This window comes from Typha latifolia, chromosome 1 (genome assembly GCF_019914945.1).
Source record: "Typha latifolia isolate L0001 chromosome 1, TyphaL0001v2, whole genome shotgun sequence".
Lineage (NCBI taxonomy): Eukaryota > Viridiplantae > Streptophyta > Magnoliopsida > Poales > Typhaceae > Typha > Typha latifolia.
This window is the reverse complement of record NC_133086.1, coordinates 6,504,793-6,519,070: the sequence shown is the minus strand read 5'-3', so window position 1 is coordinate 6,519,070 and position 14,278 is coordinate 6,504,793. Positions and strand designations below refer to the sequence as shown.

At 36.4% G+C, this 14,278-nt stretch overlaps 3 protein-coding genes and 1 non-coding gene across 9 annotated transcripts; 2 read left to right on the top strand and 2 right to left on the bottom strand.

The window, feature by feature from the left end:
- Positions 1 to 172: 172 nt before the first annotated feature.
- On the top strand, positions 173 to 243 carry TRNAG-CCC (transfer RNA glycine (anticodon CCC)). The gene has a single exon. It is a non-coding gene; the product is annotated as a tRNA-Gly (tRNA).
- A 1,465-nt stretch (positions 244 to 1,708) lies between these two features.
- LOC140794455 (uncharacterized) lies at positions 1,709 to 4,259 on the top strand. Of its 4 annotated transcripts, none has more exons than XM_073146508.1 (7): positions 1,709 to 1,925; positions 2,040 to 2,078; positions 2,161 to 2,214; positions 2,332 to 2,385; positions 3,546 to 3,599; positions 3,686 to 3,757; positions 4,039 to 4,259. In XM_073146508.1, the coding sequence occupies exons 1-7, from the start codon at positions 1,869 to 1,871 to the stop codon at positions 4,150 to 4,152; spliced, it is 444 nt and encodes a 147-aa protein (XP_073002609.1). In that variant the 5' UTR covers positions 1,709 to 1,868; the 3' UTR covers positions 4,153 to 4,259. The 4 variants fall into 4 exon arrangements, with proteins under 4 accessions (XP_073002609.1, XP_073002617.1, XP_073002602.1 ...); XM_073146516.1 differs by having other exon boundaries at positions 1,727 to 1,925; positions 2,043 to 2,078; XM_073146501.1 differs by lacking the exon at positions 4,039 to 4,259 and having other exon boundaries at positions 1,727 to 1,925; positions 2,043 to 2,078; positions 3,686 to 3,989.
- Positions 4,260 to 4,666: 407 nt separating this feature from the next.
- Positions 4,667 to 7,976, bottom strand: LOC140783939 (small ribosomal subunit protein eS4z). Its single transcript, XM_073131090.1, has 5 exons — positions 7,817 to 7,976; positions 6,286 to 6,363; positions 6,018 to 6,198; positions 5,757 to 5,854; positions 4,667 to 5,292 (listed from the first exon to the last, which is right to left on the bottom strand). Exons 1-5 carry the CDS (start codon positions 7,817 to 7,819, stop codon positions 4,855 to 4,857), a joined length of 798 nt encoding a protein of 265 aa, XP_072987191.1. The 5' UTR covers positions 7,820 to 7,976; the 3' UTR covers positions 4,667 to 4,854.
- Positions 7,977 to 10,930: 2,954 nt separating this feature from the next.
- LOC140798808 (pentatricopeptide repeat-containing protein At3g05340) lies at positions 10,931 to 13,959 on the bottom strand. Of its 3 annotated transcripts, none has more exons than XM_073152872.1 (2): positions 13,727 to 13,959; positions 10,931 to 13,223 (listed from the first exon to the last, which is right to left on the bottom strand). In XM_073152872.1, exon 2 carries the CDS (start codon positions 13,168 to 13,170, stop codon positions 11,317 to 11,319), a length of 1,854 nt encoding a protein of 617 aa, XP_073008973.1. In that variant the 5' UTR covers positions 13,171 to 13,223; positions 13,727 to 13,959; the 3' UTR covers positions 10,931 to 11,316. The 3 variants fall into 3 exon arrangements, with proteins under 3 accessions (XP_073008973.1, XP_073008981.1, XP_073008990.1); XM_073152880.1 differs by having other exon boundaries at positions 13,688 to 13,852; XM_073152889.1 differs by lacking the exon at positions 13,727 to 13,959 and adding an exon at positions 13,621 to 13,689.
- Positions 13,960 to 14,278: the final 319 nt, after the last annotated feature.

Genomic DNA, 14,278 nt, shown 5'->3' with positions numbered 1-14,278 from the left:
CGGTTCAAGCGTATCTAGAAATGGATACATGGAGAGCATCCAGCGTTAAACTGACGTATTAGGAACACAGTGCAGGTTCTCCATATAAATTCAACGCATTCTATAATTCCAAGGACGTAGAGATAGTTGTAGAAAATAGTTGAAATTTTAATACAAAATTTAATTACAAATAGCGCATCTGGTGTAGTGGTATCATAGTACCCTCCCACGGTACTGACCGGGGTTCGATTCCCCGGATGCGCACAGGATTTTATGTTCTTTACCTTTTTTTTTTCTATCTCATTTTGTCCTCTTAATTTCTCTTAGAAATTGATATTTACTGAAGAACGACACTATAATTCCAATCTCTAATAGCAAGATATCTCTTTCCTTGCCTTAGAATAATTCAAGAGAATCAAGACTACGTGAACCAACTATGTAGCATCTACATCAATAACTCGAGCATTGTATATGTCATCAGTCTGATCCTTTGTGTGAATTATCGGTAATAACGAACTTGCATTATCGGTAATAACGAACTTGCAAAAGTGGCGATAACATTTCTATACTTCATGAGTTATTGATGAAAAGGGGTTGAGGAAAGTTTGAACCTAATTTTTATATTACTATTTTTTGAAGTTTGATCTCCAACCATAAACTGTATTAGAAGAGCTTGCCCCATCCATGAGTAAATATTTCATATTACCTTCTTTAGACCGCACACCACTCTTGATATATATAGATAAAAGAATATAAATTGAAACATTCTGGAGCTACAAAGATAGTTATTAAGTCGTTAGCACCACATATATTAGATTCCTCCTAGAGCTATAAATATGAATTGCAGAAACTCTGTTATAGCCATTTCTATATTTTTCATATACTCTACAGATAGGAGAATACGTAGAGTTGAACGGCATGCCAATAATCATTCCTAGAGATGAAATATAACTAAGGTCTATCTTTTTTTTTTTTCTTATCGAAGGTTGAATCAATCATCGGAACACGAATTAGGTCAAAATTAGGATACATTCTATAAACGACTTAGGGTATAGGTAAATTAAGAATGCATCGACTGAGGAAACTGAAAACGGCTTCTTCAAGTAGAAGTCCTTTCATGTTTAACACTAGCTAACAATGTTGTAAGATTCAACTAAAACTCGAAGGCATCTATGCTTAGTTATTGCTTCTTTTCCTTGATAACTTCACATATTGACTTCTCTTCTTGTTGATACATTTCAATAAAAGATCACTACAACCATATACACTTTATCCCTCCTAAAATACTTGGGATTGTAATTGATGTGTTATGTATACATTATTTCCCACGCAGTAGGGTCAATTGTAATATACATAAGTCTTGATTAAGAAATATTAAAATTTTCTTTTCCTTCTCAACAAATGATGACTCTCGATCTGTTCCTAATATCATATGTCATCGCAAGTTGTTATTACACAATTTTATTTTCTTTTCTTTGTACGTGTCTAATAGAGTTTATAACCTGGGTAGCCTGATTCAGCTGCTCGTTTTAATAGGCAACATGTTTTTGTGTTTTATTATGAGGAGAATTATTTCTCCTTGTGATTTGTTTGAAAGTTTTGAATCCCCGGATGACTAATTAAATCTTAGCTGACTTAGCAACTCTTTTTTTAATAATAATAATAATAATAATAATAATAATTTTTAATAATTACTGGTTATTATACAAACATGATAACAAACCTCCTTGCTTGTGTTTGAAACCACCTATAAATTCCAAGTCGCGCTCTGGTTGGTCTCCTCCCTCTTCTCCAATCTCCCACCTCCGATGCTTGAAGTGAAATCGCCGTCTATTAATTCGTGGAGGATCCCCCGCTCGGTGCCCTAACCCTAGAAGGACGAGACTCCAATGGCGGACACGAAGCCGTCGCTTTCTCCCGTGGGGGCTTCTCCATCTCTACCTCCGGTGAGCTTTCAAGACTAGTTATTTTGGTAGTTCCGGAATCCAGATCTCGGATCTAGCTCCTTCCATTGCTAATTAGTTGTGATGGTTCTGGTATCGCTTGTGGTTTGGTTTCAGAAGAAGGTGTATTTTGGACCGATGGGACAACGGATTGAGGTGAGAGGGATTAAACTTGAGTGCTTTTTAGATGATTAGAGTTAGATATTGGAAGAGTTGATTTGTGATAATTTTTGGCCAGGGATTGGATAAATCGCAGTCGGAATTGTTGGCGAGGCTTCAAGGCCTGAAATTGGTCGGTGTTCTTTTCTTTCTCTTGGGTTGTCATTATTTGTGTCTTTCACTGTGAGGGTGTGATTAGAGTTAGGTTAGGAGGAGTAATTTTATATCTAATGGGAGAGTTGTGATGCAGGAATTGCAAAACTGGAGGTTGAATTTGGACACACAATTTAAAACCTACAAGGATGTGAGTGCTTTTTGCTTTGTGTTTTTATTATAAGATTTTGTTTTTTTAATTTTTATTTCTACAATAGGAACTGTTTAAGAGAGTTCTTTAATTAGAAATGGTTGCACACGTAGTATTGTAGCTTCTTTTCTCCACAAATATTGCACATCTTGTTTGTATAAGTGCATCATTTTCTCTATAATGGTACTGTTTTTCATCAACAAAAATGTCATAACACATATTTATCGCCATGTCTATCCAAGTTCTCTTTTTCTTCTTCCCCTTCCTGTGCTAGTTCCTATCTGTAACGAGTCACTTCTTCTCATTGGACGACATGGTCTGTATTAAGTGTCTCATAAGTATCTTAAACAATTTCCTTGTTACATATCGTTGATTTGTGCAATTTGGAACTTTGCCAATTGTCACGGGCCATCAAAGTCTTTCTAGTTGCAGTACTCATCTAAGTCGACATTTTTGTCTGCTGTAAGCATTAACACATATCTATCTATTTATTATTTTTGTTTTCCTATGTAAAGCCTGGATATTTGAGGTATGACTCCAATGCCTTATTGAGCTAGGTGCCTTAATAATGATATCTGAAGTAGATTCAAGAATCCAGAGCTTGAATTAGATTCTCTGACTCCATATAGACCTTGAATTTCACATCTCAAATGATTTATATTTAGAGCAAACAGTTCTGTTTCACGAAAACAGAAGAGGATTTGTATCTAATAGTATACTTCTATAAGAATGTTGACAAAACAGAATTTATACTTGCCGTACTAGACTTTCAACAGACAAGTTTAATTTCACACTAATTGTCGAAAGAATTCATTTTGTCATTCATATATAGAGTACAACAATTTGATGCAATATCTATGCATACCCCTTTTCCACCATGTAATTCTTAAACTTTAAGAATTTGTTTTCTATTGTTGAATCTGATAATCAGATATACATTACTAATTTTATACTCATATCTGTGTCTATGCAACATTAATTTGAAAACCATATGTACTATTTTGAGGTGCATTGTTTCTAAACTTAATACCATTTATCGTAATTGGTGGTTAACACTAGCATTTTTTTCTTGTCAACGGAGATCATCATTATCAATGACAACTACATATTTATTATAATGTTAGCTCTTAAATTGAATTTTCACATTGGGAAATATGCAGGAGCTTTTAGAGCTCAAGAAAGCACTCAACAGTGAAGTCAATCAGCTGAGATCTGTAAGTTCATCATGCCTTGAACTTGTACCTTCGGTTCTTCAGTCACTGAGTCAATGTTCCTATTTATCTTCTGATTTTGGCTTTAGGAATTCAAGGAATTGAGAACCACACTTCAAGAGCAACAAGACAATGTGACAATTGATCACAAGAACATGGTGGTTAGTATGCTGTCTCCCTTATTCCTTGTGAGCGGGACTTGGGGAATATTTTACATGATTTTTCTACTCTGCCTTTTGGGGCAAGTTGATAACACATTTTTGAGTTTGGGTCTTAAATATCTTAGATACCTTGCATATGAATACACTGGGTAATGTGCAATGGTGTAAACTGGAGTATAAAAATTTCTTTTTCATCTCTTTCCACTATAATAGAACGGATATCTTTCTCCTCTCTTTTCGAGTATAATTGTATCAATATGAAATCTTCATTGACCTAACAGATTATCGATGAACCAAAATATACTCGAGAATCTGGACATCACAGAGCGAAGACCAGCCAAGATGAAGCAGAAGCAGGAGAAGAAGCTCTCTCATCAGACAATAAGGGAGTATAGCATAAATTATTTTGCTGCTCATAAGATAAATTACACAATTCTATTGTAAAGCCACCTATCACAATTGCTTGCCAATACATATATGCGCAGAGATTTTTATCGTGTAACATTGACCACAATTGACAGTAATTAGCATATACGTGTGAACTGAAATCTTTATAAACGATGTGCTGATCGTTTACAAATTTTAAAAAAATTCCAGCATTTTATCGCAAAATTTATGGAGTTGCCTTAATAACACTGAGAATAACGTTACCAGAAATACACGCTGAGGATGGAACACTTGAATTAGGTTGTACAACTAACAGCAAAATATAATTCAAACCAACCTTAGAAAAACGATCTCACAAAGGAAATAGAAACGTTGCAGAATAAATAACCACCAAAATAACTGAGGGAGGATTACAAGATTGCCCCCACATTAGTCGGGCTGTGCAAATATATGTAATTACTAGAGAACTGCTGCTAGAAGTCTCATTTGAATTCCAAACTTGGAGAGCATAATTCACAGTACTGAATTAAAAGGGTGGGCTTGCATTGAAATATCTTCTACAAATTAAAATGATAGATCTATAATAGTTGCACATTTCAACCATACCAGAAAAACTGCAAAATTTGACAACAAAATAATACCAAAAATTGGTAAGGCAATTCGTCCACCTCCAGCCAAAGTTTCAAATATCAAATTTTAGAAACACATGATTAAGCAGTTGCAGTTGCACCAGCAGCAGCAAGACGCTTCCGAGCCTCTTCAATGATGCTGAGCTTAATACCCTTGCCCTTGGGAAGGGATACCCATGGTTTTGTCCCTTTACCTATGGTGAACACATTGCCGAGGCGAGTGGCGAACTCATGACCAGTGGAGTCTTGGACGTGGATGGTCTCAAAGCTACCCTTGTGCTTCTCCCTGTTCTTAATTACACCAACACGTCCAGTGTTCCTTCCACCAGTCACCATCACAACATTCCCGACGTCAAATTTGATGAAGTCCACAATCTTGTTAGTCTCTAAGTCGATCTTGATGGTGTCATTGGCTTTAATGAGAGGATCAGGATAGCGAATTGTACGCCCATCATAGGTATTGAGATAAGGAATGCCCTTTTGACCAAATTGAACAGATCGGACCTTGCAGAGCTTGAACTGCATACAAACAAATTATTTTTGAAGATATCAAAGGCAACATCACTGGTAAATCTATCTGTCCCACATTCACAGATGTGGACATATCATGGCAACAAGACAAGTGCAAGTTGGTGACTAATAGAAAGATAAAAAATAGGAAAGGGTGAACACAACCAAATTACTATCAATTTATGCAGCAAGTGCGAAGTGATTGCTCATAAGCTCCAAATTCATTTCCTCAAGAAGCAAGCATTGCTAGGTCTAATAACACCAATAGGAAATGAGTTTTAGGTGGCAACAGTGGTTGCTCAAGTGGGGTCAGTAATTTAGGTGGTGACCATGGTGGCTTTCTTTTTGTTCTTTCTTATTCTTTACCTTGAGTGGAGGGGATCATAAGGGAACCAGAAACCACAGAGATGTTGACAACTACAGCAATAAAATTGATTGCCTTACTGGGGAACAATGATTAAACATTTACACACCTTAGCCTCTTCATCCCTGATCGAGTGGAGACGGAAGCGCCCCTTGGTGTCATATAGAAGCCGGAAGTTCTCGTTGGTCTTGGGAATTGAGACAACATCTGCAGATTAGAGAATAGTATCCATAGCATAAATCTCCCAATTCAAGTAGCTAGAACATAATATGTTTGTCGAACATAAGCTCCCAGATATTTCAGATATCACTTCAGAAATGTTTTGTTAGAAGTGCCAGAAAAAGTGCTTGCCAGATAATAATATTCATACCCATGAATCCAGCAGGATAGGTCTTGTCAGTCCTGACTTTTCCATCAACCATTACATGGCGTTGCATCAAGATTGAAATAACTTCACGATAAGTGAGAGCATATTTCAACTTGTTTCTGAGGATAAGGATCAAAGGCAAGCATTCTCTTGCTTTATGGGGACCAGAAGAGGGTTTAGGAGCCTAGAGGATACACGGACCACACAGTAAGAGCAAAAGAATGGAAAAGCAATTGTGTAACTATAGAATTAGACAGAAATAAATCCTTACAAATGCACCACCAAGCTTATCAAGCATCCAGTGCTTCGGGGCATTGAGCCTCTTCAGATGTTTCTTCAAACCCCTAGCCTGAAGTAAAGAAAAGTAGTTTAAAGTTTAGCTCACGGCAAAGAATGATGTTTGAATTTACTACTACTTAGCAATTAAAAATAGAAGAAGATAATGATGATTTATCCATTTGAAATGACAAACTTGGAGAAGAAAAAAATATGGTTGATGTCCTGCCTCCAAACACCTTTTAAAACTAGTCCATTTCTTAGAACAGTAAAAGCAAATGAACTATTGGTTGGACCAATTCAGTGCTATTTATTAAAAGTAGCAGATGTGTTTCCTGCCTGATATATTGAGGAAAAAAGCTAAAGCAAGCAAAGCAGAGGGAAGGAAGTAAGACTGACAATAGAGGGAATAGAAAACATTCCATGCTTTATGAATTATGATGTTCTGAAGAACTAGTTCTGATTGTATAAGCATATTAACAGGTAATAGAAACAAGCTCCGTTATGAAAAATATAAACTCTAGTTAGAATCAGCAAAGAAAACCACAATACTGCCATGAAGAGTAGTAGGCACGCATTAAACTTGTGAACACTTAGAAACTCTCACAATCCACACAAGCTTTCCATACTTCCACTTAATATCACTAAAGCAACAACAGCAACATCATATGTAGTTATGTATAAATCCCTATTCAAGTATTTTCATCTTCTTTCTAAACCAATATTTAAACTATCAAGTTTTCTTATCTAATCAGCAATAAAAACAGTAAAGACCATAGTGCATCTAGGACATCATGCTACAACTACATGGAAATCAACCCCAGAAAGAAATATGATCCCAGAATCAGCTCATCGTGGACCAAAGGTTAAAAGCTCCAAACAGACATATGATCCGGAATACGTTCATCCTAAAACAAACCTTAAACATGTCAAGCAACAAATCAGGAAAAAAAATATCAAACTTGTGCACTACCAGAATCCACAAATACAATATATATTTGCATTGGATCGACATATGGCATGTTTATAACAAAAAAAGAATTATATCTCTTAATTTAGTGAAGCATCCAACACTCTTTATTTGATAAAAGGTGAGTACCTCACATTGTTTCATTTATGAAACAAAGCTTAGCAACCGTATAACTAAATTTATAACAATGCCATGAAAAGACTCATGTCAGACACTCTAGCCAAACTCCAAGAAATCTTCTCTAGATCAGAATGCGTCCCCATGGCTCAACCAACCAAGCTTTAAAAACAACAGAAGTTGACTTCTAAAACCTACGCAAAACAACAGATCTGGTCGAATCCCACCTTCTTCCCTTATCGCAGCTCAACAGTAACGATGTGCAAGCGCCACCAAGAAGTGAACGAAGAGTAGGAACATCGAGTAACAAAATCAAACCCAAAACGAACCAACAGGTACATCGTTTGGCAAAGAGATCAAAACACTAAACAAACTAAAACTTTGCCTAACTATCTCAAAGCTAAATGCTTTCAGAGACAGTAGAGGGATCGAAACGAACCATATTTCCTCTTTAGATCTCGCGCTTCTTCGCCTTTTTGCGAGGAGCTCCGGCTTCAGCGAAGGAACCGGACCAAAACCTCGCACTCGTGATAGCGATGAGAGGCCAAACCTAGAAGAGCTAGGGTTTTTATCTTATGGCGTCGAACGCCGATGGAGTCAAATAAATATCTAGATCTTCTACCGTTGGATGATAGCTGAACGGTCCAGATTACTTTCACTCATTTTGACGAGATTGCCCTACTGACCCAATTGCATTATCTCGCTCTTAAATTGAGAAATAATTCAATAAGAATTATTAATTTTTCTCTCATACAAATAAAATATTAGTAACTTTTCTAAATTATAAGGGTAAATTAATCATATTTTATTTCTCTCTCTTGGCTATCTATTTTTTTTGTTAAATAATAATAATAATAATAAATTTGTAGAAGTTGTTACTCCTATTATTATAAAAATAATTATAAAGTTAAGCAATAAGAAAATAATTAAATTTTAATTTTTTTATCAATTAATTTAGTCATATATATAAAATATATTATATACCCTTTAATTTTTTAACAAATAAAAAATATTTTTATAACTAATTGGTTAATATCAAATCATTGCTCTTTCTTTCTCTCACTTTGACTCCGTTTGTGAAATAATTTTCAAACTTGTTTAGCTATGCATATTTATTAAATTTATATAAGAAAACTAATAACTGCACTTAATATTAAGAAAGTTAATAATTATATTTAATATAATATAAAAAGTATAAAATTTAGGAGATATGTTGACAATGGATAGATGAGAAGATGAGAACGAAGAGATAGACGGATAAGAGCTTAGAAAAGAGAAGTAGGTTATTAGTAAACTAGTATTGAAATATTAATATAAATTTTACTATACTATACTAGAATAAGCTTAGGCTTATTCCACAAACCGAATGCCTATCAGAATAGACAATAGAGTGGTAGTCTGTTTTAAACTTTTAGCAGTCACAAGTAAATATGTATTTAGTTTCATGATCCATATTGAAAATCTTTTCCAAAAGAATGCTTGTGTTGATTAAGAACAGGTTGAATTTAAATAGACCATTTTGAAATATAAATTCACCCTCACTAGCAATAATAAGAATCCTTGACAGCTTAAGGTTGCATTAAGTTTATGGCAGCATCATTCTCAGTTCATATTTGAAAGTGCTATTTTATTTTTTATCTCCTGAATTATCATATTTTTTCACAATGATTTTTAAATTTTTTGGTACATAATAATTTTTTGAACTATGAGAAAATACCTTACTTGATCATTTCTATTAGAGGGTTATTATGTATCAAAAATAAAAATTTAAGGGTTCATTACATAGAAAAAAAATTAAGAGGATCGTTGATAGAAAATGACGATAGTTTAAGAGATGAAATGAGAAATTTTCTTTTTATATATATGCTTGCTTAACCAATCTTATAAACCAATGGTCAACTGCAGAAATCCTCATAAATAGATAGATAATTATGGATTCATTTTATTTGTGCAATGTGAGAGTGGGTCGACGAACTCTCTGACCACCTCTTCATTCTCATTTCCTTCCTTCCACTCCACTTCCCAAGTTCTTTACATTAGTATACTAAAAGTTTTTTAATTTAACTTACTACTGTGATTGACTAACTGTTGTGTAATCAGAATAAGCACAAAGAAAGAGAAGAGCCATATGAGATCACTAAATAATGAAACAATCTACAATAGGAAGTGCAGAGATTCTTGCATCAGTTCTCGGAGGGCTTTCTTAGCAGTAACCAGATCATCATCTAACAAGTTTCCAAGGCACAGGACTGAAGAAGAAGATGAAAAAATTATGACATCTTAGAAACTCTCCCAAACATGTTTAAAAGTTGGAGAAGAGCACATAGTGATCTATGATTAGAAGTTTGAAACTCCAAACTGAGATTGAGAAAAAAATCCATGGTTTTGGGTCATGCAATGCATGATATTTAGAACCAGATGCATCCATGGATGGCCGTGCTGGCATCATATCGGCATGTGGCACGAGGAGTGCTGCACTTTCTAATAGTTCCGCCACTCATCATTGACCTCGTCGTCGAGCTACCTTATCTCTCTCTCTTTTTTCTCCATCGGGCTAGGGCACCCAACATGAGCTCGAGCGATAGTGAAAGCAAAAGTGAGTATCACTTTTTTTTTCTTCTCTTATAGCACAGCCGGCAAGTGCTCCGGCAAGTGTCATACCGTACCGTACTGACTGGTAGTCGTCACGGTCCATACCTGTGACACAGCCATTGTTGGATGCATCTATGGCTACAGTTATCCATAATTTCTTTCCAAATAGGATTTAAAAGTGATTTCTACTGCCGATGGGCTTCAAATTTCTTTTCTGCCAAAGCCTGTCTAAAGCACTGTCAGCATCACCCTGTAAGGACAAAGATAGAAGCAACTGATCTCTTGATAGAAAAACAACAGACTAATATGAACCATTGGCACAAAGAGGAGCCAACAACGCATCAAACTAATCAGAACTAAAGAAGAGAAACTAATCCAATCGGCAAATATAGCAACTTATTAAGAAGGGATCAAGAATATAAAAATCTAGCTTTGAAATAAGTGTTAAAAGTACTAAGGTCGTCTCTCCTTCAGGGATCATTGACTATGCCACCTCTAAGGTTTAACTTGTTGTTTAAGGGAGATGAATCGAGGAGGGCGAGTTGGTGCGGAGGACACCACTTTCAGGTATGTGTACTCACGCAGACGCTGATGAATATCTCATCCAGTGACACTTTGGCTGTACAAAGAGTTGTAAGGAAGAGATTTTCATACGAGGAGATTTTAGTCTTTCGTTAAATTGACATTTTAGTCTTGTCTTTTTTAAAATTTATCTATATAAAGACTTGTTATATTATCATTTGAAATTAATGAACATTTAGAGATTTTTAAGATTATCTATTTTTTTTATTCTTTTGTTGGCGGATTCTAATAGACCGTTGGTGAATTATGTAGATTTATCTTTCTTCTTCTTCAGTGATTATACTATAGTTCTGCATCAACTAAATGGAGGAACTAAAAACAACTTAAAAGGCAGTTCATTAATTCAAAACAACTGAAAAAACTCAGCTATAATACCATCTAAGAAAATTAATTCAAAATTCTCATTGATTAGAGAAAACAAAAAATAATAAATGTCATGTTACCCTCCAAATTTCTACAAAATACAGCTACATGATACACAAAGAAGCACATATCTGATATCTCTTCAGAAACTTATCTACTGTTACAAATAAATGGAGAACTCCTACACTCTTAGAGCCACTATTATTGTATGAATTAGATCGCCAAAGAAGAATCACATGATCCTCGGTATATTCATGCTGTTAAAGCTTAGACTGACTAAAAATTGGAGGGCATATTGCCCAATTTGGTCTCTTTTACAAGTTTGACAATAAATAGAGAAACTTTTGCTTGTGTTCTTTCTACACCTATTATCTTTGCTACTGCCTGGAGTTATGTCAACTCCTAAAGCTCCAAGTCATAGAGTATCAACCTCTTATCCAGTAAATTCTTTTGATCACTGACAACTGCAGCAAGCTGACTGAGAACCTCATTAATCATCTCAGCTTGGGGATGAACCCTGGAGTCCACAACAAAGACATGAATCTCCTTCTCCACCTCAACCCAACTCATCCCTGTGTCCTTCTTCACCCCCATCTCCTTCATCTTCTTTATTATTCCAGCTCTTTCTTCCCATCTCCCTTCAGATGAATAGATGTTAGCTAACAATACATAAGCTGCAGAGCATTCCGGTGCAACGAGAAGCAACTGCTCCGCTGCATATTTCCCTATCTCCACATTACCATGAATGCTACAAGCGCCAAGCAAGGCCTGCCAAAGGAGCGGATCAGTCTTTGTGGGTAATTCTTCTATGATTCTTCTTGCATCATCCAAAAGGCCAGCTCGGCCGAGCAAGTCTACTATACTAGCATAATGCTCTATCCTGGGTTCGATCCCATGGTCTGATGACATTGAATTCAAGATCTCTATGCCCTTTTCAGTTGATCCTACATGGCTGCATGCATGAATCAAGGATAAAAATGTAACATCGCTAGGCTTTATGCCTTCTTCTTTCATTGATTCATAGAGTTGAAAAACTTCCATTGCATGACCATGGCGTGCAAAGGCCGCAATCAGAGAATTCCATGAGACAGAATTCTTAGAGACCATTTGATTGAAAACTTTGATGGAATCCCTCAGCTCACCACACTTGGAATACATGTTGATGAGACCATTGCACACAAAGATATTTGATCCGAAGCACTTCTTCACAGCCAATGAGTGGATTTGTCTGCCAAGAGCAAATGGTGCAGAGACACCAAATGCTCCTAAAACAGCTGAGACCATATTTGCATCTATCCAAATACCTGCTCCCACCATTTCAGCAAAAAGTTCAACTGCTCTCTCCTCTGATCCATTCTGCGCAAAACCCACAAGAATCACAGTAAGTGAAATGCCATCAGGTTCTCTGCAAGATCGAAATATCCGAAGTGCGTCGTCCATCAAGCAACACTTAGAGTACATATCCATGAGGGAACCTTCAACACACAAATCTTGCTCGAAACCAGATTTCACTACAAGCCCATGAATTTGCTGCCCTTCCTCAATGGCTAACAATCCAGAACAAGCCTGCAGGGAGCTTGAGTAGGTCAGCGAGTTAGCTTCCACCATAAATCGCATCTCCTGGAACAAAACCAAGCTCTCTTTCCATAACCGACTCTGAGCCAAGCCTGAAACCATTGCTGTCCAAGTGATCACATTTCTCTCGAAGAACCCATCAAAAACTTTCTTTGCTGAAGTAGGACACCCACATCTAAAGTAAGCAGTTATAAGAGCATTCCCTACAGGAACTCCCCGTTCATACCCATTTGAAACTATTAAAGCATGAATCATTCCGCACCCATAAAGGAGCTCCTTTTCTGCACAAATGGACAAAATTGTCGTCAAAGTCGCATGATCAAATGGGCACACGTCCAAATGGCACATCCGTCTAAAGTAGCCAAACGCCCGCTCAAACTCTCCCTTCATCGAGCAACCCGAAATGATTGAATTCCAAGAGACAGAGTCTCTAACACGCATTTCATCGAACACCTTGGTTGCGTCACATAATTTGTGACATTTGGAGTACATGGAGATGAGGGCATTCCAGACGACCGTGACATCGCGATGATTTGTATGGCTTCCAAAGTTCAGATCTTTGGCATTTTTGACGATTGCAGCATGAAGGGATGATCCGAGTCGATAGTTGTTTTCTCTACCGCAAAGGGATAGAACAGAACTAAGATAGGCACAGTTGGGAGGTAGTGCAACATTTCTCATTTCCTCATTGGACTTAGTTTTGCTTTCATCTCAGCGGTTTATTTTATTGTTGTCTGCATGACAATGAGAAAGAAATAGATTTAGGGTAAATTTCAAAATGAAGTGGCTAAAATCAAACTGCCATCTTGAATTTTATCTTTATCACTTTGCCCACAAAATTTTCATCCAAATCAAGAAAAAAGATATCAAACTTGTGCATAACCAAAATCCACAAATACAATATATTTTTGCATTAAATCGACATATGGCGTGTTTATAACAAAAAAGAAATCTTAATTTAATGAAGCATCCAAAACTCTTTATTTGATAAAAGGTGAGCACTTCACATTGTTCAATTTATAAAACAAAAGGTTGGCAAGAAGTGGGATAAGACGCCATCAAGAAGTGAACGAAGAGTAGTAACATCGAGTAACAAAATCAAACCCAAAGTTCAGCTGGAGAAGAACTAACAGGTACATCGCTTGGCAAAGAGATCAAAACACTACACAAACTAAAACTTTGCCCAACTATCCCAAACCTAAATGCTTTCAGAAAGAGTAGAGGGATCGAATGGAACCACTCGCTCTTCTTCGCCGTTTTGCAAAGAGCTCCGGCTTCAGGGAAGTAATCGGACCAAAACCCTCGCACTCGTGAAAGCGATGAGAGGCCAAACCTAGAAGAGCTAGCGTTTTACTATTATCTTATGTCGTCGAACGCCGATGGAGTCAACTAAATATCTAGATCTTCTGCTGTCGGATGATAGCTGAACTATCTCGCTCTCAAATGGCTTAACTACTTTTTCTTTCACTTGGCTGGGTGGCGTTTGGGTGGGGAATAATATTTAAACTAGTTTAAATATGCATATTTGAATTTAGTTTAAAATCCTTTCCCCAGAAGAAGACCGTAGACCGTAGTCCCTCTCTTCCCGACTCCACTGACTATCGTGGAGGGATTTTAAACTTGCAATCTCTATGACCAACTGATTGAATTCGATCATTAAGTTACAGCCTACACTGGTCGAATATTAATAGCTACTCTTGGAGCCAGGCCTAATCAAGAAAGCAACTAGAGTTTTGACCAAACTAGATCTATTTTTTAATTTATTTACTAAAATAGATATTACCTAAAT

Excerpts from the sequence above, each read along its gene's own strand:
- LOC140798808 (XM_073152872.1), bottom strand. The coding sequence starts at position 13,170 with ATGAGAAATGTTGCACTACCTCCCAACTGTGCCTATCTTAGTTCTGTT.
- LOC140783939 (XM_073131090.1), bottom strand. Across the intron at positions 6,199-6,285 it reads ATAAGCTTGGTGGTGCATTT|GCTCCTAAACCCTCTTCTGG; the intron begins GTAAGGATTTAT and ends TGTATCCTCTAG. Across the intron at positions 5,293-5,756 it reads TCAGGGATGAAGAGGCTAAG|TTCAAGCTCTGCAAGGTCCG; the intron begins GTGTGTAAATGT and ends GTTTGTATGCAG.
- LOC140794455 (XM_073146493.1), top strand. The coding sequence starts at position 1,869 with ATGGCGGACACGAAGCCGTCGCTTTCTCCCGTGGGGGCTTCTCCATCT. Across the intron at positions 1,926-2,039 it reads CTTCTCCATCTCTACCTCCG|AAGAAGGTGTATTTTGGACC; the intron begins GTGAGCTTTCAA and ends GTTTGGTTTCAG. Across the intron at positions 2,386-3,545 it reads AATTTAAAACCTACAAGGAT|GAGCTTTTAGAGCTCAAGAA; the intron begins GTGAGTGCTTTT and ends GGAAATATGCAG.